This window comes from Artemia franciscana, chromosome 9, assembly GCF_032884065.1.
Source record: "Artemia franciscana chromosome 9, ASM3288406v1, whole genome shotgun sequence".
NCBI lineage: Eukaryota > Metazoa > Arthropoda > Branchiopoda > Anostraca > Artemiidae > Artemia > Artemia franciscana.
In genome coordinates this window covers 19,156,551-19,183,699 of record NC_088871.1, presented here as the reverse complement: position 1 = coordinate 19,183,699, position 27,149 = coordinate 19,156,551, and the positions used below count along the sequence as shown (strand labels likewise).

Below are 27,149 nucleotides of genomic sequence, written 5' to 3'. Positions count from 1 at the left end.
AGAATAAGTCTTTTAAAATTAATCTCTGAAAAATAATATAGATCATCAAGAATAGTAATTATTTGAATAACTTCAAATATTTTCTAAACATAAGGTACAAAACGTTGGTAGTAATTATTTGAATAGTTCTAAATGTTTTCTAAGCGTAAGGCAAAAAATATTGTTGTGCCATTAGAAAGTAATTTTACAATTGAAATTTGAGTGGTGAAATTTGTGGTATTTGGTGAAGTTTGGAGCAGACTTTATAATCATAAATAGCTAACATCTCTACAAATTGCACACGAGAATGTAATTAAAAAAAAAAGAAATAAGAAAAGTGTTACTTACAGTTTTGTAAGGAGTGGCAAAAAGCTCAATCAAGCAAATTGACCATCATGTGCATTTACCACGGAAGTATGAAATCAGAAACAAGAATGGAACAACTATACGAATTATGATTTATTTGAGACAACTTCCTGCTGATCAAAACTTTATTAAATTGGTACGCACTCTATATTACGTGCTCTACAAATAAAGAAAAGGCTTTTCCACAATGATCACACTTATGGGTATTTGGTTCATCAAGAGGTAACAACGTGTTTTGTTTTTATCCAACTTGAAAACTTTGCCTTTGAAAGCCTTTTTATCATTAAAGTTCAAAAACAATATTACAGCAATTACATAAACCATGGTTTATTCAAGACATTTACATGCTAATTAAAAACTTTAGTTGATTGGAGTACTTGTTTATGACTTCGCCGCTTTATAAATAATGGAGAGACCTTTCCACTATCACTACACTTGTGGGTATTTTGTTCATTAAGATATAGCTTCATATATGTTTTCGTCAAAATTATTGAGTTTTTCATTAAATGTATTTTAATTATTCTGTCAATAAAACAACAAGACAGCAATCACATGCGTTTGATTTTACTCAAGACATTTTCACGTTTATCAAAAACTTTAATAAATCGGTGTACCTGTCTATGACTCCGTAATTTTATAAACGATGAAAAGACCAGCCCACAAACATAACACTTATGAGCATTTTGTTTATCAAGATGCAACTTCATATGTATTTTTAATCGGGCTTTCCCTTTCAAGCCAAGTCCACATATTGTACACTTTACATCAGGAGTTGAAGGATTAGTATGCATTTTCACATGTCTGTTAAAGGAACTTCCAATTGAAAAACTTTTTCCACAATATTGACAAATTAATCTAGTTTCACTGTGTTTTGCTTTCGTATGATATGCATGATGGACTTTAGTTGGAGAAACAAATCCACATGCTTCACAAGTAATTGGCTCAACATCACAACCATGAAGCGCAGCTCGGTGTACTTTTAGCGCAGACGGTGTAAAACAAGGTCTCCCACAAATATCGCATATATACTTAGCTTGACCTGATTTATTTACTTTTTTTGCTTGTTTTCCAACAAGTTCTTTCACAGATACGTCATTTGATCTTATCTTAAAGCGGGTGTCCAATATTCTTACTGGTTTTACTTTATTGATTTTACTAAGCTCAGGAATAGATGTATCTGTTTCTTCCTCATTTTCATTTACAAACGAAGTTGATTCAGATTCCTCACATTCATTTGAGCTACCATCCATAGCTGACAAAAAAACATAGGATTCAATGTCTTCAGAGTCAAATTTTCCAATGTCATTTGGCTTATGCGTCTCTTTTGACTTAATTTCATCATTGTTAGGGAAAATGAAACTATAATTGTCATTATTTGCATCTGTTTTAATCTCATCACCTGCACTATTTACTGAAGGCTCATCTGTCTGACAATCTGAACAATCAAAATGAACGCTCTCTTTGTGTTCTGCCTGTGAATCTTCTACGCCAAAATGAGACTTGTTCAAATGATCATGTGTTTGACTTTTCAATTCTAAAGAACAAAATCTCTCATGGACAACCATTCTTCCATGAACACTGTGTTCATGAGGCCCAGGCTCAAAACAAAAAGCACACACGAATTTGGCCTCATTAGGGGTTAATACAGCTTTCCAGACATTTGAACAAAGGGTAAGATACCCTTCCACCTGAAGTCCACCCATTACCAGCTTTAAAACCTGAAAAAATAAGGACTTACATTGAATACAACAGGTCAGAAACAATAAACACAACAAACATGTTTCTGGGGTCTGGCGTATTCCCCCAGAAAAAATTTACCTAACAATTTCCCCATGGAAAATTCTCCCAGCATGTAAGAATTGAGCAGTAAAAGAGAAATTAGAACAAACAAAAAAGAATGAATAAAAGAAGAAATTATGAAAGTTATACATCAATTCCAAAATACAAGAAGAATATGCATGTATTTTGTATCCATAAATATATTTATATGGCGTAGAATGAAGAAGCGAATTGTAACTATAAAGAATTTTGATTATAATTAATGTATGAGAAAATTGGTTTTAGATGCCGATTCCAAGTATATAAAGTTCAGTAAGTTTAAAGTTCCAGATATAACTTTTGCCACAAGCCAGAGAGAATTTGCTTTATTTTTGAAAAAATGGGGAAAACACCTGAAAAAAGGCGTCATCTTTAAGAAAATTACATCATTAAATTCAGAATATTAGAGAATCCTACTGTTGTGGTTCTAGGCTCCTATTTAGGAAAATGCAGAATTAATTTTTTTCCCAGAAGAAAGACTACGGATGTGTGTTTATTTGTTTTGGTTTTTGTTGGTGATCGGATTGATCCGATAGTCATGGAAGATCGGGACAGTACTCATCCGAATTGATATTAGAAGTTCGATAGTCTTCTTGAAGTCACTAAAAGGATTGCTCCACGGAAAAGGGCATTTTGTGGCAACAAACAAAGACTTTGCAGCATACAGGACCAATTTGATATCGATTATAATTCTGAGATAGCCAATCGGTTTAAAAGTATACAAACACTTCATATTGAGCTTCCAAGTTATGAAAAAAGAAATACCTCACGGTTGTGCATTAATTCCTGAGAACTCACATAGTCCATACAAGTAAAGGTACTTCAGACTGGAAAACTTTTTGATGTGTGCCTAGCAGACAGTACCCTATACTTTTTTTTGTGAAGAGAACCTGATTACTTTTTGAAAAATTTCTTTAATTAAAGTATTGCTTACTTGTTTGGAATAAGGAACTCTGTCAATTTTAGCTTTGCTTGGCTCTGACTTAAGAGTTTAACCCCTTGTTATTTAAATCAAAAATTGCCCCTTAAAGGTACTTCAGACTACAAAACCTTCTGACGTACATTTAGCGAACGACATCCAAACGATATCCAATACTTTTTTTTTGTGAACAGGGATTGATTACTTTTTAAAAACTTTCTTTACTTAAGCTATTGCTTGCTTGTTTGGAATAAGGAACTCTTGTCAATTTTAGCTTTGCTTGGCTCTAGCTTAAGAGTTTCACCCCTCGTTATTTAAATAAAAAAAATTCCCCTTAAAGGTACTTCAGACTAGAAAACTTCCTGATGCCTTGACAAGGGATAAACTGACATCATAGATCGTGACGTCCCTCTCCCAATGTTTCCAGCCAGTCGGATAAAAAATGTCCCGGTCGTCATTTATATTTCCTGTGTCCTGGTCTGTATATACATTCGTTTTTGAATTGGAAAATGATGAAATAAATTTTTAGTTTTTTTTTCCTTTTTTTCTTTTTAGTTTTTTTTTAGTTTTTACCTTTTTTTTAGCTTTTTTAGTTTTTTTTTGTAGTTTTCACCTTTTTTATTTTTTTTTAGTTTTCTTGTTCTCCTTTATTTTTAAGTTTTTTCCTTTTTTTAGTTATTTTTTCTTTTTCAGTCTTTTGTATTAATGCTAAAGCCAAGGTTCGAGCCTGGAACCTCTCGGACCAACTCAGCTACTTCGGCTTGAATACATTCGTTTTTGAATTGGTATATGATGAAATTGATGCAGTTTTTTTCCTAGTCTGACGTCAGTCGACAGAGAGACAAACAACTTATTTATATATATATATATATATATATATATATATATATATATATATATATATATATATATATATATATATATATATATATATATATATATGCATATACAATATAAGCAACAACTACAAAAAAAGAAAAAAGAAGAAGAGAACAATAGAACAAACCTGAACATAGAGAACATTTCTGAGGCCTGGGAGTCAAAGCGCGGAGAAGACAGCCATACACCATGAACAGAACTTAGGGGACATCAACTCCTCAGAGGAAAAAAAGTTATTCTATTTGATATTTTATTAAATGATTCTTAAGAATCCTTTTAAAAGTCCCAAACGAGTGGCATCTCTGTGCTGAAGAAGGTAATGAATTCCAGACCTGTTGAAGCAATGAGGGGATTGAAATCTGATCAAATAGTAGACGTAGGCGGAATGCAGATATTTTTTGAAGAACGAAGGCTATATGGAGCTGAATCAGAAATAAACATAGGAGTGTTCCGAAGAGATTTTGGAAGATTGCCGTGAAGCTGATGAAAGACAAAAGAAGAACAAGAAATAATGTAAATAGACCATAGACCTAAGAGCAGTGTTGGTGAAAAACGGTTGGTGTCCATAACCAGACGCCGTGCTTTCTTATACATGACAGAAAGTGACCACAGTGTAAACGGGAAAGTAGATATCCATATAATGGGGCAATAAGAAACATACGACTGGACAAGACAGAAAAAAATAAGTTTTAGAATAGATCGGAATGTGTGTCTAAGTTTTTGAATGATACCCAAAATTCGTGAGAGCTAATCCTGCCTATATGGTTTCTGAATGAAAGGTTCTCATCAAGCAGGGATATCAAGAAACCGGACCACGCAATTCTCTGGTCTACACAAGGAGCCTTGTGACACATGAAGGAGTGTAAGCTGAGGGAAAGCTATACCAATTCGAGAAAAAATAAGAAAATGTGACTTACCAACATTCAAGACCAAGTAATTCGCATTAAATCATGAAATAACTCTCTTGAATAATGCCACAAGGTTAGACTTGATATCACATTCCGTCTTTCCAAGGGTCCCAAGAGTGGTATCATCAGCAAAAGCAATAAGAAAATCTTCATTAGAAGTAGTATTGGAACACAACCGAGCATCAGGATGGCACAGCTTGTAGCAAGTGCCATTTGGCGGTAAAAAACACCAGGGACCTGGTGTTTTTACCGCCGAATTCAGATCATTAACATAAGTCAGAAATAAAATGGGACCAAGAACAGATCACTGAGGGACGCCATAGTATACTTCAGAAGGGCTCCAGAAAAGGAGATCAATTGAAATAAGCCTATCAGATAGATATGAATCAAACCAAAAAAAAGCGTTTGATCTAATACCAATATGCGATAGTTTCCAAAGAAGAATCCAATGAGTCAAGGAATGAAAAGCTTTACGAACATCCAAAAATAAAGCTGCCGGGATATAAACCAGAATCTATTGCCAAATGAATGAAATTCAAGAAAGCCCCGCAAGGATGCTCCGTAGAGTGTCTCGCTAGGAATCCAACCTGGAGATCATGCAAAAATTCTTTTGTATCCAGAAAACTAAGAAGTCTGGATAGCATAGCCTTCTCAAAAATTTTGCTGAAAACAGATAGGAGAGAAACTGGCCTTTAATTAGCTCAGGATCACTCTGAGAACCACCTTTATACAGCCCTACAACCTTAGCACGCTTGAGAGATTCAGGGAAAATTCCTTTCTCGAAAGACATATTGACAAGCTTAGTCAATGGTGACAGAATAGCAGGCAGAATGGCACGGATAACCCTTGTAGGAATTTTGTCTGGTCCTGAAGAGGATGATTTTTTATAAGCATTCATGATACGAGCTACCTCAAATTTAGAAAAAGAATTCAAGACCATCGACTTTAAACATGAGGGTCCAAGATAGGCTCTGTAATCGCAACAAAAAGTTGCAGAACTTGCAGAGGAAGTAATTGCCTTCCCTATATTAGCAAAATAAGAGGTAAGCTCTAGCTGAACATCTGCATCTCTATGGACAGTTTTACGATCCTCTTCAGGGCCAGACAAAATTCCTACAAGGGTTATCCGTGCCATTCTGCCTGCTATTCTGTCACCATTGACTAAGCTTGTCAATATGTCTTTCGAGAAAGGAATTTTCCCTGAATCTCTCAACCCAGCTAAGGTTATAGGGCTGTATAAAGGTGGTTCTCAGAGTCATCCTGCTTATTATAGGCCAGTTTCTCTCCTATCTATTTTCAGCAAAATTTTTGAGAAGGCTATGCTATCCAGGCTTCTTAGTTTTATGGATACAAAAGAATTTTTGCATGATTTCCAGTTTGGATTCCCAGCAAGACACTCAAATATTAGGAATATAAATTAAACATAATTGGTCCAAAGAAACCTCCTCCTATATCTAACAAGAGCTAAGAGCTCATATGGCACTTGTGACGAGGTCGGAAGAGCCGAGAGCTCATATGGTACGAGGTCGGAAGAGCCAAGAGCCAAGAGCTCATTAAGATCTGGTCACCCTTTCGTACGTTACAAATACCTCAATTTTCAAAATTACCTCCCCCCTCCCAATTCCACCAAAGAGAGCAGATCCGGTCCAGTTATGTCAGTCACGTATCTTAGACAGGTTTCTATTCTTCCCATCCAGTTTCATCCTGATCTCACCGCTTTAAGTATTTTCTAAGATTTCCGGTCCCCCCAACTGCTCCCCCCCAATTACGTTTGATCCGGTTGAGATTTAAAATAAGATATCGGAGTTACGAGGTCCTTCTAAATATGAAGTTTCATGAAGATCCGATCACTCCTTCGTAAGTTAAAAATACGTTATTTTTCTTATTTTTCAGAATTACCCCCCCCCCCCGCAATTGAGCGGATCCGTTCCAATTATGTAAATTACGTATGCAAGACTTTTGCTCATTTTTCCAACCAAGTTTCATCCCAATCCCTCCAATCTAAGCGTTTCCCATCATTTTAGGTCTCTCCACCCCAACTTCCCCCAATGTCACCAGATCCGGCCATGATTTAAAATAAGAGCTTTGAGCCACGATATCCTTCTAAAAATCAAATTTCATGGAGATCCAATCACCCGTTCGTAAGTTAAAAATACCTCATTTTTTCTAATTTTTCAGAATTAACCCCCCCCCCCCAACTACCCAAAAGAGAGCGGATCCGTTCTGTTCATGTCAATCATCTATCTAAGACTTGTGTTTATTTTTCCCACCATGTTTCATCCCGATCCCTCCACTCTAAGTGTTTTCCAAGTTTTAGGTTTCCCCCTCCCAACTCCCCGCCCCCATCACCAGATCCGGTCGGGATTTAAAATAAGAGCTCTAAGACACGATATCCTTCTAAACATCAAATTTCATTGAGATCCGATCACCCGTTCGTAAGTTGAAAATACCTCATTTTTCTAATTTTTAAGACTTACTCCCCCCTCCCAACTACCCCAAAGAGAGCAAATAAGTTCCGATGATGTCAATCATGTATCTGGGACTTTTTTCCCATCAAGTTTCATCCCGATCCCTCTACTCTAAGTGTTTTCCAAGATTTTAGGTTTCCCCCCTCCAACTCCCCCCAATGTCATCAGACCCAGTCGGGATTTAAAATAAGAGCTCTGAGACACAATATCATTCCAAACATCAAATTTCATTAAGATCCAATCACCCGCTCATAAGTTAAAAATACTTCATTTTTTCTATTTTTCCGAATTAACCGGCCCCTTCTCCCCCCCCCAGATGGTCAAATCGGGAAAACGACTATTTCTAATTTAATCTGGTCCGGTCCCTGATACGCTTGCCAAATTTCATCGTCCTAGCTTACCTGGAAGTGCCTAAAGTAGCAAAACCGGGACTTTAGGTTTTCCCCCTCCAACTCCCCCCAATGTCATCAGATCCGGTCGGGATTTAAAATAAGAGCTCTAAGACACAATATCATTCCAAACATCAAATTTCATTAAGATCCAAATACCCGCTGATAAGTTAAAAATACTTCATTTTTTCTATTTTTTGCGAATTAACCGGGCCCCCACTCCCCCCCCAGATGGTCAAATCGGGAAAACGACTATTTCTAATTTAATCTGGTCCGGTCCCTGATACGCTTGCCAAATTTCATCGTCCTAGCTTACCTGGAAGTGCCTAAAGTAGCAAAACCGGGACCGACAGACCGACAGAATTGGCGACTGCTATATGTCACTTGGTTAATACCAAGTGCCATAAAAAGATACCATTTTGGGTATTTTAGTTGAAAAATGCCTTGTTTGGTATTTTTATTGAAAAAATGAAAATAAAGACACATTTTATTCCTCCTAGATATAGAAAACACATTTTTGACACCAGCCCTTCCTAAAAATGCCTATTGATGCCACTCTTCAAAAGCTTGAATTTAAAGTTTTTTCCTACCTAAAGAAAATGTGGTCTTTGTTGTTAATTAAAAAAAACAAAAAAACAAGTTTTTGTAATGGAAAGTAAGGAGCAACATTAAAACTTAAAACGAACAGAAATTACTCCGTTTATGAAAGGGGATTTTCCTCCTCAACGCCTCACTCTTTACGCTAGAGTTTGACCCTTTCTCTTAACTCTACTTTTTAAAACAGTAGGAAACTTTAGCGTAAAGAGTGGGGCGTTCAGGAGGAAAATCCCCTTTCATATACGGAGTAATTTCTGTTCGTTTTAAGTTTTAATGTCGCTCCTTACTTTCCGTTACAAAAACTTGTTTTTTTTATTTAATTTCTGGACGTTTTTGATTTAATGAATGTTTTGATCTTGGCTCTCCACACATAAATAATTAAAACAAAATTTGCATATTAATTAATTGCAATTAATCTGAAGATTTTGAGAAAAAAGAAGCGAAGGAGGAGGCCTAATTGCCCTCCAAGTTTTTGATTACTTAAAAAAGCAACTATAACTTTTAATTTTTTACAAACGTTTTCATTGGTAAAAAATATACGTAACTTACAAATTAACTTACGTAACGAACTTCTATATTCGTAGGTTTGTATTGCGTATATGAGGGGGTTCAACCATCGTCGATACCTCGCTCTTCACACTAAAGCTTAGAGTGTGTCCCAATTCCTTAAGAATGACCTATGAATCACAAAGGCCATGGAATAAATAGTTGAAATTACTAAAAATACTTTTGCGTAAAGAGCGAGGTATAACGAGGAGGTAAACCCCTCATATGCGTAATAATTTTTGTTCGTTTTTAGTTTTAATGCTGCTCCTTACTTTCAGTAGAAAAAACTTTTCATATTTATTTTTTTATTGTTTTTTTTCAAATAAAGCTGTAAAACCCTGTGCCCCCTTCATTGAAATTCTCTTCCCCCATGAGAAGTTTCTCCATGGAAATATCCTCCCACGTAACCCCCCCCCCCTCAACTCTCCCTCCAAACCAAAAAAATCCCCCTGAAAACGTCTGTACACTTCCGAGTAACCATTACTATATGTGAACACAGGTAAAAGTTTTCAACTTGCAGCCCCTCCCACGGGGACTGCAGGGGAGTAAGTCGCCCCTAAAGACATAGTTATTAGGTTTTTCGACTATGCTGAATAAAATGGCTATCTCAGAATTTTGATCTGGTGACTTTGTGGGAAAATGAGCGTGGGAGGGGGCCTAGGTGCCCTCCAATTTTTTTCACTTATAAAGGGCACTAGAACTTTTAATTTACGTTGAAATGAGCCCTCTCGCAGGATTCTAGGACCACTCAGCCAATATGATCACCCCTGGGGAAAAAAACAACAAATAAACACGCATCTATGATCAGTCTTCTGGCAAAAAATGCAAAATTCCACATTTTTGTAGATAGGAGCTTGAAACTTCTGCAATAAGGTTCTCTGATACGCTGAATCTGATGGTGTGATTTTCGTTAAGATTGTATGAATTTTAGGGGGTGTTTAGGGGGTATTTTCTAAAATGAGGCAAATTTTCTCAGGCTCGTAACTTCTGATGGGTATAACTCATCTTAATGAAACTTGTATATTTAAAATCAGCATTAAAATGCGATTCTTTTGATGTGGCTATTGGTATCAAAATTCTATTTTTTATAGTTTAGGTTACTATTGAGCTGGGTCGCTCCTTACTACAGTTTGTTACCATGAACTGTTTGATCTATGATGGAATAAATACGTGCACACATGCACACACACACAAAAATGATCAAAGTATAATTTATTCAAAGAACACTCCTTTAAACCTCCAAAGTATAGTTGCCTATGTTGATTTCAGAATTTTGGAAATAGTTGAACTAGCTTCAACATAAAAATCTTTGAAATAACCCAAAGCCAAAATGTACAACTCCAGGAAGTTTTTTTTTTTTTTAATTAGCCTGATTAAACTGTTCTTGAGTGTTTTCTTCAGACAAGTCCAGAGACAAAAATATTACCTGACCACTGAATGGGGCATAAATTTAAATTTCTATCTTTAATATATGATTAATTAAAAAACAAAAACAAATTTCCACAAAATAAGTGTTTAAAGAGAAGTAGCTCCATTAAACCAGAAAAGAGCAGAAATAAAGTCAAATAATCAAAATTGGGTATTTTACATATTTTACTGTAATTTTAAAAAATCGCATAAAATTGGTATTTTACCTATTTTACCACTTATTGATGTATTTTCCCAGTATTTTACACATTTTACAATGCCTTGCAATTTTCGGAGCACAGAAGCGCAAATAGGCTGGCAGAAAAACGATTGAATATGATTCTGTTTTGTGTATTACTGTAATCCTCAGTTTAAAAGGCCGTCTGTCTGACTTATGTCTCTTGTTATCAGAAATATTAAGTGTCTTATAGCACAGGTAATTATAATTCCAAAAAGGTGAAATATTAGTTGATATAAAATTACATTAGTCCTGTAAACTGTTAAAGACACAAAGGACTACAGGCAGGATTGACACATGACAAACAAGAAAAAAAATAGTATTAAATAGCTGAGAAAAATATCAGCCAGTGGACAACAAAGAAGCAATAATAATAGATGTAGATATTTCTTCAGGGGGCCCAGGTGTTTTCAGTGCTCAGAAAAAGAAGGAAAACTATCCTTTTGAATAAGCTTTAACTGAGCAGAAGAAAGACTGAATCAAATAAAAAAAAAAAAAAAAACTAAGCCGGAATAAATGAAAGTCTATTCACCAATTAGATTGGCAAGAATTCTCTTAGTGACTTAGCTTGTCTATTGACCTAGTTTTCATTAAAAGTGTGGTCAGATGATCTTATTTTAAACTCGAAAAAAATGATATTCAAATGCTTCAATTTTAAGTTATAGTAAATTGGATCTAATAACCATAAGAGTTAAGTGTATTAATATTTGTTCATTTATTTTTTTCCAGAAGAACTTCATGTGGAATGGGTGGTTGAATAAGCTTCAGAGGAGGCTCAGTCAATTGGAAATAAGAAGTTCCAGTACATATTTCTAAGATTTAGCCTGCATTTCAACCAATTGCTAGCAAATAAGTTTTTTCTGACCATAGTGTCAGACAAAAGACAAAAGTGTGACAAAAGAAATTTGTATTCAAATTTAACTGCACTTGTGTTTTAGATGTTGTTTTGAAAGAGTTTTCAGATAAACACATAATTAGCTCTAAGGAAGAGACAACAGGAAAAGTGACTTTTTTGAGAATTTTGAACAACATATAATCTGTTAAATTTTGAAACAATTAATATTGTTTAATTTAGTTTTGTACCTCCTCAGGCTGACCTGAAAAATAAAACTTGATACCATTCCAAAAGAATGCTATCCATGGTCTTTGACAACCTGGATACTCTTAAACTCTTTTGATTTAGTTAAATTGTAAAAGCACAAGTAGCAATAGTAGTAGCCCTGAAAGTTTTAACTTAATACCCTCAGCTGATCATGGTATATTGCTGAGATGTCTTATTGGCAACCAGCATACACACAGTCCCTTTTGATTTAGTTCTAGAGCAACATTTAGTTGTAAAGCATAATGGGCTAATTGTATAACTGTAGTGGGTCAACACACAACTTCTGGAGGTGATTAATGATTTTCAGTTGATGGCTGATAACGGTACTTTGTTTGCTTGTCTTTATATTGACTTTCCCAGAGCATTTTGACAACATTTCCATCTCACTTCTGATGAAAAAATGCCAACTATATAGTAACTGAAGCATAAACAGTCTGTGAACTGAAGCATGGATAATGAATTATCTTACAAATAGAACCCAACAGGTTCTGGTAAGTTATGCTTTGTCAGCACCCATGTATGTAATAAGTGGAGTTTCACAAGGCAGTTGTCTTGGGCTGGTACTCTTCTGCCTTTTCATCAATGACTTAACACATGTTGTTAGTAATTTGACCTTTAAAATGTTCATGGATGATGTGAAAGTTTACAAGTCTGTCATGAATGAACACGAGATTTCTTTACTTCAAGAGGATGTGGCTGCTCTGTACTGGTGGTGGATAGTGAACTCTATGTTCATTAACAAAACCAAGTGCATTGTTGTGCACTGTTTGCATAGACTTCTACAATATTACCATTACTTTGTGGATGGTAATTCAATTTCAAGTGTGGAGTATGTTCAAGACCTTGGGGTTTGCTTTGATTTGAGTCTCAAAATTGATAAACATGTATTGGACATATTATACTATTTTTCATATAATTTAGCTAGAAACAAAGTGAATGAATCATTTAATGCCTTTTTTATACTCTTTCCAAATACAAAGGCCTGTGGCTTACTTTTTGTTTTGTTAAAATAAATAATCGTTTCTGGGACAAATTGTATGGTTAACCCTTAAAAGGTCTGGTGATCATTTCTTTGAAGCATCATAGAGTTGCCTAAGGCCTTGTTTAAAAGCTAACTTGATGCAGTTTATAGTACTGACTGACAAATAAGGTGAACATACTGTATGATGCTTTTTTTACTCTCTTTCTGAATACAATAAACATTTAACTTAGATATTAATTGAGTTTCTAAAATTGTTAAGCCCTTTACAAACCCTCTTGGATGATACTATTTTCTCTAGTTTTAGATACTACTCATTGTACTGCTGTCAGCATTGCTCTTGTTTAAAATGGGTTACCCATAAACTGAGCCAACTGTGATGAAATAGCAAACCAGAGAGCACATGGGAAAAGTAAAATTCAGGCTACATAGTTCACATGAGGTTGGTAGGGATTAAATATAGTGGAGCTGTAACTGAATTCTGTTAACTATAATTATTCTGCATGTGATGAAGCAAGAACTGTTGTTTTTATTCCTTATGCTGTTTTATAGCCAAAAATAAGCAAACAAGGTATCATTGTTGAAGGTCTGTAATGGGCTTAACACTGAATTTCTAAGAAAAGTAATTATTATACTCAGAAAGAGCTCAAAAAAAGGCATCAAATGGCATGTTCACCTTATCTGTAGAACAGTAATATAAAATGCCCTAAATTTACAGTTAATTATTATATTTAACTAGTTTTCAACTAACCTTTTGACTTCATTTCATAATTTAAAAACTAAAGACATGACAATAAGTTACCTTTTGGGCCTAATTAAGGGCTCAAAATGGGATTTTTCCTAAAAATGGTTATTGAACTTGGAAAGAGCATTAAAAGGTATCAAGTGATGTATTTACTTTGCTAAATATTTTGCAGTTCAAATAATTGACTTACCAATAAAGTGAACATACCACTAGATGCATTTTTTTTTCTTTACAAATATAATAATTGCTTTAATCACAAATTCAAACTTAAGCACTGTTTGAGCTCTGAAATATGATAAATTTCCAATTAAACAATGTATTATTGGTTGTTTTTGACAAAAAACAACATTATTGGTTGTTTTGACAAAGTCAAGTTTGGCTTGACTTTGGCCTTTCCCCAAAATAAAATGGACACAAGAGCCCTTGAAAGTGTCCAAAGGAGAGCAACCAAACTGGTCTGTGGCTTAAATAATGTCCCTTACCAGGATCGCCTAGGATCTCTGAGACTTCCAACCCTCACCTATCGAAGATATAGAGGAGATGTGATCATGGCATGCAAAATTTTCAAATCCAGTCACCTGAACCAGATCTTCACCCCCTCCCTGGCTAACAATTCAAGAGGTCACAGTCTTAAGTTTCACCTGCCTGGATGTCGGAGAATGGAACAACGTGGTTTCTTTTCTATTCGGGTGGTCCCCCTCTGGAATAGTCTATCCAAGTCTACCATCCAAGCTGAGACTCCCCACTCCTTCAAGGCTGGTGTCAACAGGGACTGGGAGAGGGCTGAGTGGAGGCTGGACTGGGAAGCTAAGCCAACATAATTACATCACTCACCACCAGCAAGAACTACAGGAGGATCTACCACCTTACTCGCTGGCAAATGCAATTTAAGGTAATTTAAGGTGAAACAATGCTACATTTTCTACTGGTTGTTTTCAACCAAATAATGCTACATTTTCTCAGCACTAAAATCCTTTATGGTTACATTAGGTCAAAAACTGATTAAATTTGAATTTGCAATAGCCTAGAAGTGATTTCACTTAGCAATTCTACTAAAATCAATTAGACAGAGTGGTTTTCATAGGTAAAACAGTTTCATCAAAGAAGCCATGAAGCATACCAAGATAATAAGCAACAAAGATATAGGATATAGCCTATAGCCAGTTATTCAGGACCATGTCTGGGACTGTTATGGAATGGAGCCCATTTTAAGGGTAAAAACTAGGCCAATTACATTGATAAAAAGTATAAAATAAAGAATCAAATGGGCTTGTAACCTATAGGCTTACTTACTTTATTTTATAAATATATTTCCTTTTAAAGCATGCATGCAATACAGCTTAAACTTAGTTGAAGTCCTATTAGCTTACATAGAGTTACACATGCCAACAACAGGAATAGTGAATAGTTAACACTTAATCTGGATTACCGCTAGGATTTCATTTCATTAATTTAGATCGTCTTTAACGATGCTACTTTGCAAAATGCAATTTTCACAATAATGATTTTATATGGACCTTCATAAATGTTTCTGGAACATCTTTAATTTGGCTGAGATACTAGGCCTAGTCCACCTAGGGTCAACAACACAAATAGAAAGAATCCAAAATCATTTAGAAATAATTTTAAGAGGCTTTATTTTATCTAAAGGATAATAAGATTACAAACCTACACAATATTGCTTAAATACAATAGAAAAATTTGACTGCAATTTTCTTTTTTTCTTAAAGTCGAGTTTTGCGGAAATAAAAGAAGGTAGCGTAAAAATTTATTTCTCAATTGCAAAAAGGTCATATTTCAGAATTTAAAAAAATTAAAATAGAAGTAAACAGAATAATGTTTTTCATATAATTTCTTACAAATGTGTTGACATGAGAAAAATGAATATATTTCACTCAGTCAACTTTGTAAAATTTAAACCATGTTTTTAAAAATGCAACTCTCGGTTAGCTGAAATGCGTTCTAGATTATAATAAAAACAATAAAAATGAAATGTTGCTTTTACATTAAAACAGGGGAAAAGAAAAGAAAGAAAAGCATGAAATTTTATTTAAATAGTCCTGAAAACAAGAAATCTATAATTCCTATCTGATTTGAAGAAATGTCCATGGATTTGACTGAATCTGAATTAGTGACTAGTTCTGCTTTGACGCTTGAGCCAACAATGAGGTCAATTTGAGGAAGAAAAGAATTTCCAAAAAGATACTCTTACAAAAACACAAACCCAGAGCTCTCAGAACCAATAAAAGGAAAAGTTATGATCGATCAAATAAACGGTCATGGATCAATCACTAGTATACGTCCTGTTCGTGACAAACTGATTTAGATAGGTTAGTTGGCGAAGATTTCCGTTCGTCAGTAACCAGAGCGATAACTGGCTCTGCAAAAGTTTAAAGTGAGAAATTTTACAGCCTCTTGAAGTGAATTCTAAGCGATTTTGAATTAACTCACCTGATATCCTGATATCCAGATGTTTTTGGCGCCTCTTGGCTAGACAGATCCACTACGGTAAAACTGGAATTCTCTGACACAGTGTCAAGCAGGTGCGTCACTATAGGAAGGGGCCTCCCCCTCTAAAGGTCTTAAGAATATACTCTCTACGGATGAAGCCTGACGAAAGTGTATTCGTCAAACCAATTTTTTGTCAACTTTCGTCGGGCAATGCTCGGAAGTTTACCCGTCCGTCGGCACGGAGCGCCAACAAACACATAAAAAAAGCTAATTCTGTAAGCTTCCGTCAGGAAACGCTAGTTTACTAGTCTTTCAGCACAAAGCACCTACAAACACATAAAAAGGCTAATTCTGTAAGCTATCATTGGGCATTGCTCGAAAGTTTACTAGTCTGTCAGCACAAAATACCAACAAACCCATAAAAAAAGGCTAATTCTGCAAGCTTTCATTGGGCAGCGCTCGAAAGTTTACTTGTCTATTGGCACAGAGCGCCAACAAATACAGATTAAAGGAAATTATTTAAAGCATATAAGAAACAAAAGTTTATCAACTTTCGTTGGCAACCCTCGACAGTTTACGGGTCTGTCGGCACAGACCACCACTAGCAAACTCAAAATGAACGTAATTCTGTCAACTTTCATCGGGAAAGCATATAATAAAACACACATTGCGCTGATCTATTAGTGCCAACAAACACATAATTAAAGTTGGGCGAATCCCGGGAGCCATATCTGTTTTAAACGTAAAAAAAAAAAAACTGACCGGAAATTGCAGCAATTCCGAATATCAGAAATACAGCACCGGGGATGAAACCGATGCATCCGAAGCTCTTGCGGTAAATAATACATTAAGTATATTTATTCTTATTCTAAATTCGAAAGAGAATATTGTCAATCCATTTAAAACCCTAAGCAAATTCTCAATGTTGATTTGAAATACAGGAAATGCCATTTCACTAGGAAACCAAATAGTTTATTGTGAACAAGGGAAGCTCAAATTCGGCCGCCAGTTGTATCAAGTTCCAAAATGTCAAAGTAAGTGTGATTTTGAATTAGTGCAACATTAGATCTAGAACCATAAGATACGAAAGTTTGATGTATTGTATTGTGTTGCGCCTCAATAAGGGAAAATGTTTGGAGGACAAGGAAAAAGATCCAGAACTAGGACGAAGCTTGTTTGTGAAGTGTACAAGGATTAAAATAAAGATAAGAGATATTTTGAATTCGGCTCAGATTATCGAGCAACCCACTTGCAAAAGCATCATTCCAAAGAACTGAAAAACGAAACTGAGGTGAAGATTAAGCCCAAGAAAGTACAAAAGACGACTTATTTTAACAAGTCGTCTTGTTAAAACACAAGTAAACTATAAAAATTTGAGAACAAAATGGCCTCATGTTTTAGTGGTTCATAGTTGCAGCCTTGTCCCTTCCTTGTTGTAAGTATAATTAAACATATACTAGTTAGGGAGGCAAACCTCCCGAAATTTGGACACTAAATGCATAAACTAGCTGTCACAAACTTATCTGATTCACTAATTGTGGGTAAATCTTATCGTCTAACAGAGCTGAAAAACATATTTTCCCCTAAATATGTAGTTATGGTCTTCCAAGACAATTTCCGTTGTACGTAATTAAGGCGAATTAAAAACTAAAATGAGAGAGTATCAAGATTTTCAGATAGGGAGAAAGAATAATAATTTTATGTAGAACTGGAATTCCAAGAAAGGGCAAAACAGATAAAATTAGTAGACATTTACCTTAAACTTCCAAATAAGAAATAACTAGCAATTCATTTGGCTGAGCAGTTGTCCATTGTTTGTTCGGAAACAAAAGATAGTCCTGTGTATGAGGCAGCGATTGTTCTGTTCCAAATATTGAGCGTCCTTATATTGAAATATTTTTTGTACAAAGAACTGGATAAGGAATATGTTTAAGCTATATAATCTTTCTCGGAACCCTTTTGTAGAATTTAGCAGGAAGCCGAAATAGGTATTTACTACAGAAACTGGCAATGCTAGAGAATCGCCCACACAGAAGCACATGGACATTTATTTTACATCGTGTAGCAGTTTTCTCAGCCCATTTATACGTGAAAGCTTCTGCTTAACGCGGATGAAGCATTTCAAATAAGCTGCATAGAAGGATTACGGTCTGGTACTTTTAATGTGGTTCTATAGCGCAATTTTATAGAACATGTCTGTTTCTGTTTACATATGGTTTCTATTCACACAAAGTGTTTGTTGATATCGGTCTGAACTGTTTCGCGGTTATTTCTTTCTTGGTTTTAATGTGCGAAACAGCGCAATATAAAATTGTCTACAGCCTTTGGAAGAAACTTCTGATAAATTTGATGCAATATCTTCGCTGTACTTTCTTGTGCTATTGAATGTACGGAGGCAGCAGAACAATTGAAACTTTCAGCTAAATCAGATTCCGTTACCAACAAGTTGTGTGGTGTAATACATACACTAGACATCGGAAGATCGTATACTCAATATGAAAATAGACTTATGAGTGAGTCTGAGAAATTCCTTGCTCAAAAAAGAAAGGGAAGTGAATCGGGTGATTCAGAGGCCGAAACTCTGCATCGGGTTGAAACTGTAAGAGTCTAGCATGATCCTGGGTTGAGGAAAAAGCAACTTTCAGGCTCTGAAAAGCTGAAACTTATTGAGCTAGGACCTTTTCAGCCAAAGCTCAACTTCCTAGTAAACGAGGCAATCCAAGAACAGAGTTCCAAACACAAACTGCACTTCGTTAAAAACTGGTATAATGAGTACCCGCACTTAGAGTGTAGTGTGGAAAAAGATTCATCATAGTGCTTCGTGTGTTCCTTGTTCCCAACTGGACCTGGAAACGAATACAGGAACAAAGATGCGGCTTTCGTTGCTGGAAATAGAAACTGGCACAAGATGCGTAGCAAGGGTGTCAAGTCTGGAATGCTCGTTACTTATTTCGAATCAAATGGCGATAAAGCTTCTGTTGGTGATCTCGTTTCTTTTGTAGCGAGATACAATTCTTTGCCCTAATTAGTTGGCCAAGAGAAACTCCAAAAGGATATAGAGTCAGAAAAAGAAAAGGAGAGAGGACATCGTATCATAGGCATGTTGCTCGACATCACTACCGCGCTAAGTAAACAAGGTCTTGCATTTCGTGGCAAAGATCGTTGATACGTTGAGTTAGTCAATCTGCTTTCGAGGCACAACACTGAAATGAATCAATGGATAAGTAAGCAGAACAAGCCACATGTCACTAGCTATCTGTCTGGATGTAGTCAAAACGAATTGATTGCCATTGTTGGAACAGAGCTGGTTCTGAGAATCGTAGTGGAGGTTAATGAAGCTCACTTCTTTGGAGGGTTTGCAGACGGAACACTGGCTGTCAGCCACAACGAACGTTTAGCTGCAGATGTCCGATACGTTGATGTCGAAAGAGCCACTAAAGAGTGCTCACTCACCGTCGTTGAATTGGAGTCGAAGAGAGGAGTCGATCTTTAGGAAGAAATTCTGAAAGTTATGAGTAAGCTTGGTATCAATGAAGACAAATTGGCATTTCAATGCTATGATTTTCCAGCAGCATGAGTGGCCGTTTTGAGGGAGCACAGACTCACATTTCCAAGAAGCTAGGAAGAAATTTTCCGTACCTCAGGTGCCTCACCCACAGAGGGAACATGGGAACATTATAGTGGAGCATTGCTGTGAATAAAGCTCCTTGACCCGCAACATGTTTTGTGTCTTACAGCAAACCTATAATTTTTTCACCGGGCGATCCAAGTGCTTCAATCTGTACTGCAAGGCTGTAGGAGAAGTTGATGGCAAGCTTCATCTAAAGTGAATGTCAGAACCAAGGTGGTCCGCAAGACCAGAGTCGCTTGAAGTGCTTTTGAGTGTTCTGCCAGAAGTTTTTGGACTACTGAGAGAAATGGCAAATTCAGACACCCTTGATACAGACACCAAGTCGAAGTCCGAAGGGTTTCTTCGTTCCATTATTAGATTCAAATTCATAGCACAGCCGATGTTCATGAGGGCATTACTTTCTCGAACAAACATCCTGATTCGTGAACTTCAAGCGGTAGAGCTAGGTATCGTCAGTGCGTGCAACTTGACGAAAGCCACGGTGACTGTCATCAAACAATTCATGAGTGACATGAGCAAACTCGCTGGTCAAGTAACGGCATCTCTCATTATGGCCTAGCAATTAATTGCGGAGAAGACGACGATGATTGTCCTATGACTGACGAAGAATTCTAATCTTGGTTGGAGGGGGAACATAGACGTTATCATCGTCAGCAGTAACTTCCTCGAAGATACCCCGATGGCGACAGAACAAGTGAAGTGTTGCAGGTGTCGCTTGCCAAATTTTATGTTACTGAGTTTAAGAAAATTTTAACAGTGGTAGTTGAAGAGTTGTCCCTAGCATTCAAAGAAACAAAGAAGCTGGTACTCCCTGTATTTGATTGCCTCATGAACCTTGAATCTTTGCAGTGTCAAGCTTTTAGTGCCACGTTCCCAATAGCAGATTTGTCTTTCCAATCCTTCTAGTCCCAAATGTTAGTTTTTGCAGAAGTTTGCAAGCGTGAAAACGACAGAGTTTCTGGAAGCGTAGTTGAGTTTGCCCAGCTATTTTCTCTAGCGAAGAAGAATAAAGGAGGATTGCCCTTAGTGTACAGAGCATTCATATTTACAAAAAAAAATCCGGTAACATTGGTCGAAGGTGAACAAATATTCAGTAAAATGAAGATCGTGAAGAACAGATTGAGATCAACAATTGGAGACGAAAGACTATGATGTCAGAAAAATACATGCTGACCAAGATCGACTTCAACCCTATTGTTGATGAGTGGAAAGTTATAAAGCAGCGCCGGCTTAAAGTTCAGCTGATTCATTCGTACGGGTTTGATCATGTGTCTCATCCTTGTAATTGTTTTAAACTATAATATATGACATATTTTTTTCGAGTTTAAATTTCACCAAAGGGTACCGACATCTGGAGATTTTTTTTTTTCGTCGGCACTTGCCTAAGATTCGTTGGCACATCTCAGGCGTCCCCCCGTCGTCTGATTCGTCGGCACAACATGGTATTAAAGTAAGATATGGCAACCTATGTGTTTACAAGCTCAAGGCGATTCCCTGTGGTTGTACCATTTACCGGTCCCCTGAACATATCCAGTGTAACACCAAATATTCGCGATGTGCCAGTCCCTATGTCTCATATAGAGACTTGCCTCGCAATTTGTCACCTATGTGAAAGCAATTGCAAGGCATAATTTACCTAAAATTACTCAATGTCTGTATCAGTATCAGTCATGTCCTTTAATATTTATGGGACAAAAAACAAGAATCTTATCATTGATGAACTGTACAACAAGTTTGACATTGTATGCTTGCAGGAATATCTTTTGACAGGAACGAGTGTTTATTTCTTGAGCTGCAGTGCTAATCACTTTACTTTCCCAGCAAATGCTACTTCTACTTCTGGAAGACCTTCCGGGGAATTAACATGTATTATAAGAAAAAGCTCTGCTTTTTATCTCCGTCATGATATTTTCCTGATGAGCATTTTCTAGCTATAGAATTTGGCAAAACTGTTTTAATTAATACATATATGCCTCATGATCAGAAGAATATGACTTCTTTGAATAAATTCTCCAAAGCATGTGCAAGTTTAAAAACTCTCCTCCATGGAATAAGCAAGGATGGTTGCGAATTTATTATTATTGGTGATATGAACACTGGCATAGCCTTTGATTCTATGCGTTGTATGAACCTTCTTGAAAGTCTTCCCAGTTACAGAATATTTGCGAAGGATCTATCTTTTTTGTACTTCCATAATTCTGGCAGCCTATCGGATATTGATCATTTGATTTGATCCCCGTTTATTACATCTTCAACAGCGCACGTCCACAAAGATGAGCAGGATATTGATCAACTTCCATTATCATCCTTCTTTTTTGATTAGAACCAATAGTACAACCCAGGCCGATTACCCTTACTCTAAATGGTTTGTTCGGAGTAACTGAAAAATGCTAATATCTCACTATATATTTCAACCCTGGCCATAATTTTTGGTTCCTTACGTGTACCCTTTCATTTGCTCCAGCTAAATGTTCGCTCTACAAAAATAAATTATGAACTCAATCAGTGCAACAATCAAATTGTGTGGTGTTTTAAGGAGTTTGCCGTCCCTCAGGAGTGAGTGAGAAGAAGTACAAGGAATCCAATATGGTCGTGTGACCCTGAACTGAGAATCGTGAAAAATAAGGCCAAATTGTGGTTGTCGATATGGATTGATATTGGCCGACCACAATCCGGAAATATGTTTGAAATAAAACAAAAAACTTAGCATGTGTTTAAAAAACGTCTGCAATTAAGTCGATATGAAAAGTTAGATTGTCCTACCAACAAGAATGAATGGAACAAAGTGATTAACTCATCTAATTTTAATTCAGCAAATCTTAATTGCCCTATCTCACCAGCTGCGTGGTCTGACCAATATTCAGTTATATTTTTCAAAGTGAATTATACAGTGCACGTATTTTAGTCAAAGTTGCTTGATTCGGTTCTCCCGTCTTCTTTGACTCAGGCACAAGTTCTACTTGCTCCTGTTGATGCTGTAATTGCACTTATTAAGAAGTTGAAATCAAGCTACGTTGATGTTGACGGAATTAGTGTTTATCATCTTAAAGTAAATTGCCCGTCTTTGTTTTTCCATTTACACTTGTTTTTCCAAATGTTTATTTGTTGTTCTCTTGTTCCTGATAGTTTTTTGTGTGGAACTTTCACTTCCGTTCTTAAGAGAGGTAAGAGTACATTGGACTGTTCTTCATACAGGCCAATCACAATTACTTGCAATTTTAGTAAAATCCTTGAATATATCCTACTTCCTTCCATCAATTTGAATGCTGATTTTGGAGAGAATCAGCTTGGTTTTCAGTGTGGCATTGGCTGCCAACACACTCACCGTGCTCTGGCTTGCCTTTATAAAGAGGCTTCTGCTAAAGGGTATTATCTTCAGATTTTTACCCTTGATATTTTCAAGGCTTTCGATAGTATTTTACACAGTTAGGCTCTTTATTCTCTTTATAGTCATGGCATTAACCTTTCGCCGGTTTTTCTTCTTAAGTTCTGGTATGATAAATCTTCGAATTAAAACTAATGGTACCCTTTCTTCTTTTATTGTCCCTTTTCGTCAGAACGTACGGCAGGATGAAGTATTACCTCCAAGTATTTTTATATTTTGTATTTTTAGTATTCTTGAGAATATATCTTCTATGTGTTTTGTTGGGTTAACTGATATTTCATACCTTGCATATGCTAATTATATTCTCCTAATTAGCCGGTCTAAACTCAGACTATCGCATATGGTTAATAAAGTTTCTTATTCTTTTCTAAAATCGGTCTTTCGCTTAACGTTGGTAGATGTGAGTATCTCTCTTTAAATTCTCCATTCCCTTCTAGACTTCTAAGCTGTAAATTTTTTTCCATCTCTCAGGTAGATTTGATGCAGTGGTTGGGTATTACACTTACCAAAAATTAAAATTTGTGTAGTAAATATGCCATCTGGAAGGCTAGAACGATGATTCACATTGGTTATTCTAAAATTGTAGCTAATCGAGGCAAATATATTCGTATTGCCCTTGGAAAGCTGTATTATACCTTTTCAGATAATTCTGTTCTTTACCTTTCTGGGCTTTATCCTATACTAAGGGATAAGGATTCTAGTGATGTTCCAGTGGCCTATTTCCGTTTTTGTAAATATCTTCTTTATCTTCCTCTTTGGTATAGCAATACAAAAAAATAAATAAATAAACAAGTTTCACCTCCCGAATATTACTGAAAAGCTGACTGGTTAGCATAAAAAGATTTCGGAAACAGTGTATCAGCGTTTGTCGGATCACCCATGGCTTAATCCGTTTGTTTCATTAAAATTACTTATATAATGTTATTTTTGTTTGATTGTTTTGGTAATTCATTATCTTGTGTTTGTTTCTGTAATGTTATTGTTGATTTTCGCTTGTGTTTACTCCACTATTTATCTCTTGATGTAAATTGGTTATAGATAAATATATATGTCTTATTTTCTAATTGCTTAAAATACATGGCTATTTGAATATAAATTATTTGTTAAATTTGAACTTTTAAAACCTTTGTGATTTTTGGGTTGATTTTCTATGCAGATGATATTCTACTTATCAATTCGTATCTTTCTACTTTACATGCAAACCTTAATTCTTTGATTTCTGGTTATGAGCACCTAAGACATAATGTTAATGCTTCTAAGACTGAATTTCAAACTTATAATGCCCGGGGTAAAGCTATATCTTCTTTATCTGTTATCGTGGCAGGTAAATCTATTATAGAGTCTTCTTTACTCCAAAACTTGACAGGTTAGTAATTTGTTTCAAGATTTTGAAGTATTGAGTACATCTAATTTTATGCCAACCAAACGCAATTTGCGGGAATCTTTGCGTTTTATTTTTCTCTATCAAATAGTTCGTGGTAATGAACTGTAAGCAAAGAGCGACTCGGCTCAATAGTAACAGAAACTAAAAAAAAAAAAAATACAGCATTCCATATCAATAGATCCATCAAAACAGTTGACTTTTTATGCTGAATCCAAATATATTAGATTCATTAAGTTTAATGTTACCCATCAATAGCTGATTTTAGAAATAGGGAGGTAAAAATCCCTGTAAATTCAAAAAATCTTAATTGAAATGACATCATTAGATTTAGCGCATCAGAGAGCCCTAATCTATAGGTTTCAAGCTCGCATCTGCAAAAAATATGGAATTTTATATTTATTTTTACCAGAATAGAGATCATGCATGTGTATTTATTTGTTTTTGTTTTTGGTTTTCCAAGGGGCTATCGTATGGAAGCAATAGCCCTGGAATATCGACAGAGGGCTCGTTCTAGCAAAATTTAGAAGTTCTAGTGTCCTTTTTAAGTGAACAAAAATATTGGAAGGTTACTAGCCCCGGTTCCACACCCCTTTTTTCAAAGTCGTCCGATCAAAATTTTGAGATAAACATTTTGCTCAGCATAGTTTGAAAATCCAATAACCTTGCTTTTCGAGACAACATGACCCCTCATCACCCCAGAGGAAAGGTCTGTAAGTAATGAAATTTTCCGATTGTTTACGCATAGTTTTTCTTATTGGGAAGTATAGACGCTTTTCAGGGTGGGGGTAGGGGAGTGAATTTTTTCTGAGGGGATGTTACACGGGGAGAATTTCCCGTGGGGAGGGAAGTTTTCGGGGGAGGATTTTCCAGGGGATACTTTGTACTGAGCAACTTTGCCGGAATTCCTATGCGACATTATTTTTATTTGTCTTACTTTCTCTTTGCTGACTCAATTTCAAATACAAATAATGTAAAGTGTAACTTTCCGGGTGATATTTTCACCGGGTTGGAATTGTCTAGAGGATCTTCCCGTGGTGGGAGAGATTTTCAACGGGAAAAATTCTCCATTGAGGAGTTTTCCGAGGAAGGAATTATCCATAAGGGGGATTTCCAAGAAAAAGTTACCATGGAGGGGGCGCAGTCTCTGGCAAGATTTAAAAAACAATCAGAAAATAAAGTTTTATTTTCAAATGAGTGTACTAGCAAGAATTTTTCAGGTGGGATCTTTTGCAAAAAAATTCTCACGGGGAATCTTCAGCGAGAATGAAATTGTACGGGTCGGATTTTCCTGGCTGGGGGAGGGATATTTTACGTGGGAGGAACTTCTCATTGAAGGAATTTTTGCGGCGATAGGAAAATTTCCATGGAAGGGATTTGGATTTCCCTGCATTATTTGAAGAACGACCAGAAATTAAGTTAAAAAAAGAAGTTTGTTTTTTTCAACTGAAAGTAAGGGACAACATTAAAACTTTAAACAGAAAGAAGTTATTACGTATACAAGGGGGGTTGCCTCCGTTCCTGACTACCTAAAATTGCATTTTATCTTATATTATCAGAACAATAAAAATCTGTTTTAAAATTACTGAAGAACCTTAGCTTTATGAGCAAGGTATTGAGAAAGGCATGATATTTTCATTTTAAGTTGTAATGTTGCTCCTTGCTTTCAGCTAATAAAACTTCTTTTTTTTTAAATTGAAGCAAAGAACTCCTGAAAGTAAGCGAACGCTATTGGAACTGTACAATGATTATGCTACATCAGTTTAAGTATAGATGGATATATAGATATGTGTATTTTAAAGGCAAATATACATCCATGAACGGAGTAAAATAACATAAACAAAAGGCGCAAGTAGCATGAACTTTGATCAGCGATCATCATAAAACACTTAAATGAAACATTTCATTAACCTAATAATAGCACTTAGTGAAACAGTTTGTGGTAACGAACTGTAGCAAAGAGTGACCAGGCTCAATAGTAACCAAAACTCTAAAAAACGGAATTTTTATAACAATAGTTACATAAAAAGAATTGCATTTCGATGCTGATTTTAAATGCATAAGTTTTGTTAAGTTTAGACTTACCCATCAAAAGCTACGAGCCTGAGAAAATTTGCCTTATTTTAGAAAATAGGGGGAAATACACCTTAAAAGTCATTGCATCTTAACAAAAATCACACCATCAGATTCAGCGTATCAGAGAACCCTACAGCAGAAGTTTCAAGCATCTATCTACAAAAATTTGGAATTTTGCATTTTTTGCCACAAGACAGATCGCAGATGCGAGGTTATTTGTTTTTTTTTTGTTTTTTTCTTCCCCAGGGGTGATCGTATCGACTAATTGGTCCTAGAAAGTCACGTGAGGGCTTATTCTAACGGAAATGAAAAAGTTCTAGTGCCCTTTTTAAGTGACCCAAAAATTTGGAGGGCAGCTAGGCACCCTCCCACGCTCATTTTTTTCCAAAGTCACCGGATCAAAATTCTGAGAGAGGTATTTTATTCAGCATAGTCGAAAAACCTAATAACTATGTCTTTGGGGACGACTTACTCCTCCACAGTTCACGTGGGAGGGGCTACAAGTTATAAAATTTGACCAGTGTTTACACATAGTAATGGTTATTGGGAAGTGTACAGACGCTTTCGGGCTGATTTTTTCCGGTTGGGAGGAGGGGATTAGGGGAACTGAAAGTAAGGAGCAGCATTGAAACTTAACTCGAACAGAAATTGTTACGCATATGAGGGATTTACCTCCTCTTAATACCTCGCTCTTTACGCTAAAGTAACTTTATTAATTTCAACTATTTTTTCTACGGCCTTTGTGATTCAGGGGTCATTCTTAAGGAATTGGGACAACGTTTAAGCTTTATTGTAAAGAGCAAGGTATTGACGAGTTGGTGAACCCCCTCATATACGTATTAAAAACATACGAATATAAAAGTTTATTACGTAAGCTTATTCGTA

The 27,149-nt window shown here is 36.0% G+C and overlaps 1 protein-coding gene across 3 annotated transcripts; it reads right to left on the bottom strand.

Moving 5' to 3' along the window:
• Positions 1-656: 656 nt before the first annotated feature.
• On the bottom strand, positions 657-15,156 carry LOC136031106 (zinc finger protein 729-like). 3 transcript variants are annotated; one of them, XM_065710412.1, is made up of 2 exons: positions 15,009-15,156; positions 657-2,063 (listed from the first exon to the last, which is right to left on the bottom strand). In XM_065710412.1, exon 2 carries the CDS (start codon positions 2,046-2,048, stop codon positions 894-896), a length of 1,155 nt encoding a protein of 384 aa, XP_065566484.1. In that variant the 5' UTR covers positions 2,049-2,063; positions 15,009-15,156; the 3' UTR covers positions 657-893. The 3 variants fall into 3 exon arrangements, with proteins under 3 accessions (XP_065566484.1, XP_065566485.1, XP_065566483.1); XM_065710413.1 differs by lacking the exon at positions 15,009-15,156 and adding an exon at positions 14,634-14,781; XM_065710411.1 differs by lacking the exon at positions 15,009-15,156 and adding an exon at positions 4,879-4,899.
• Positions 15,157-27,149: the final 11,993 nt, after the last annotated feature.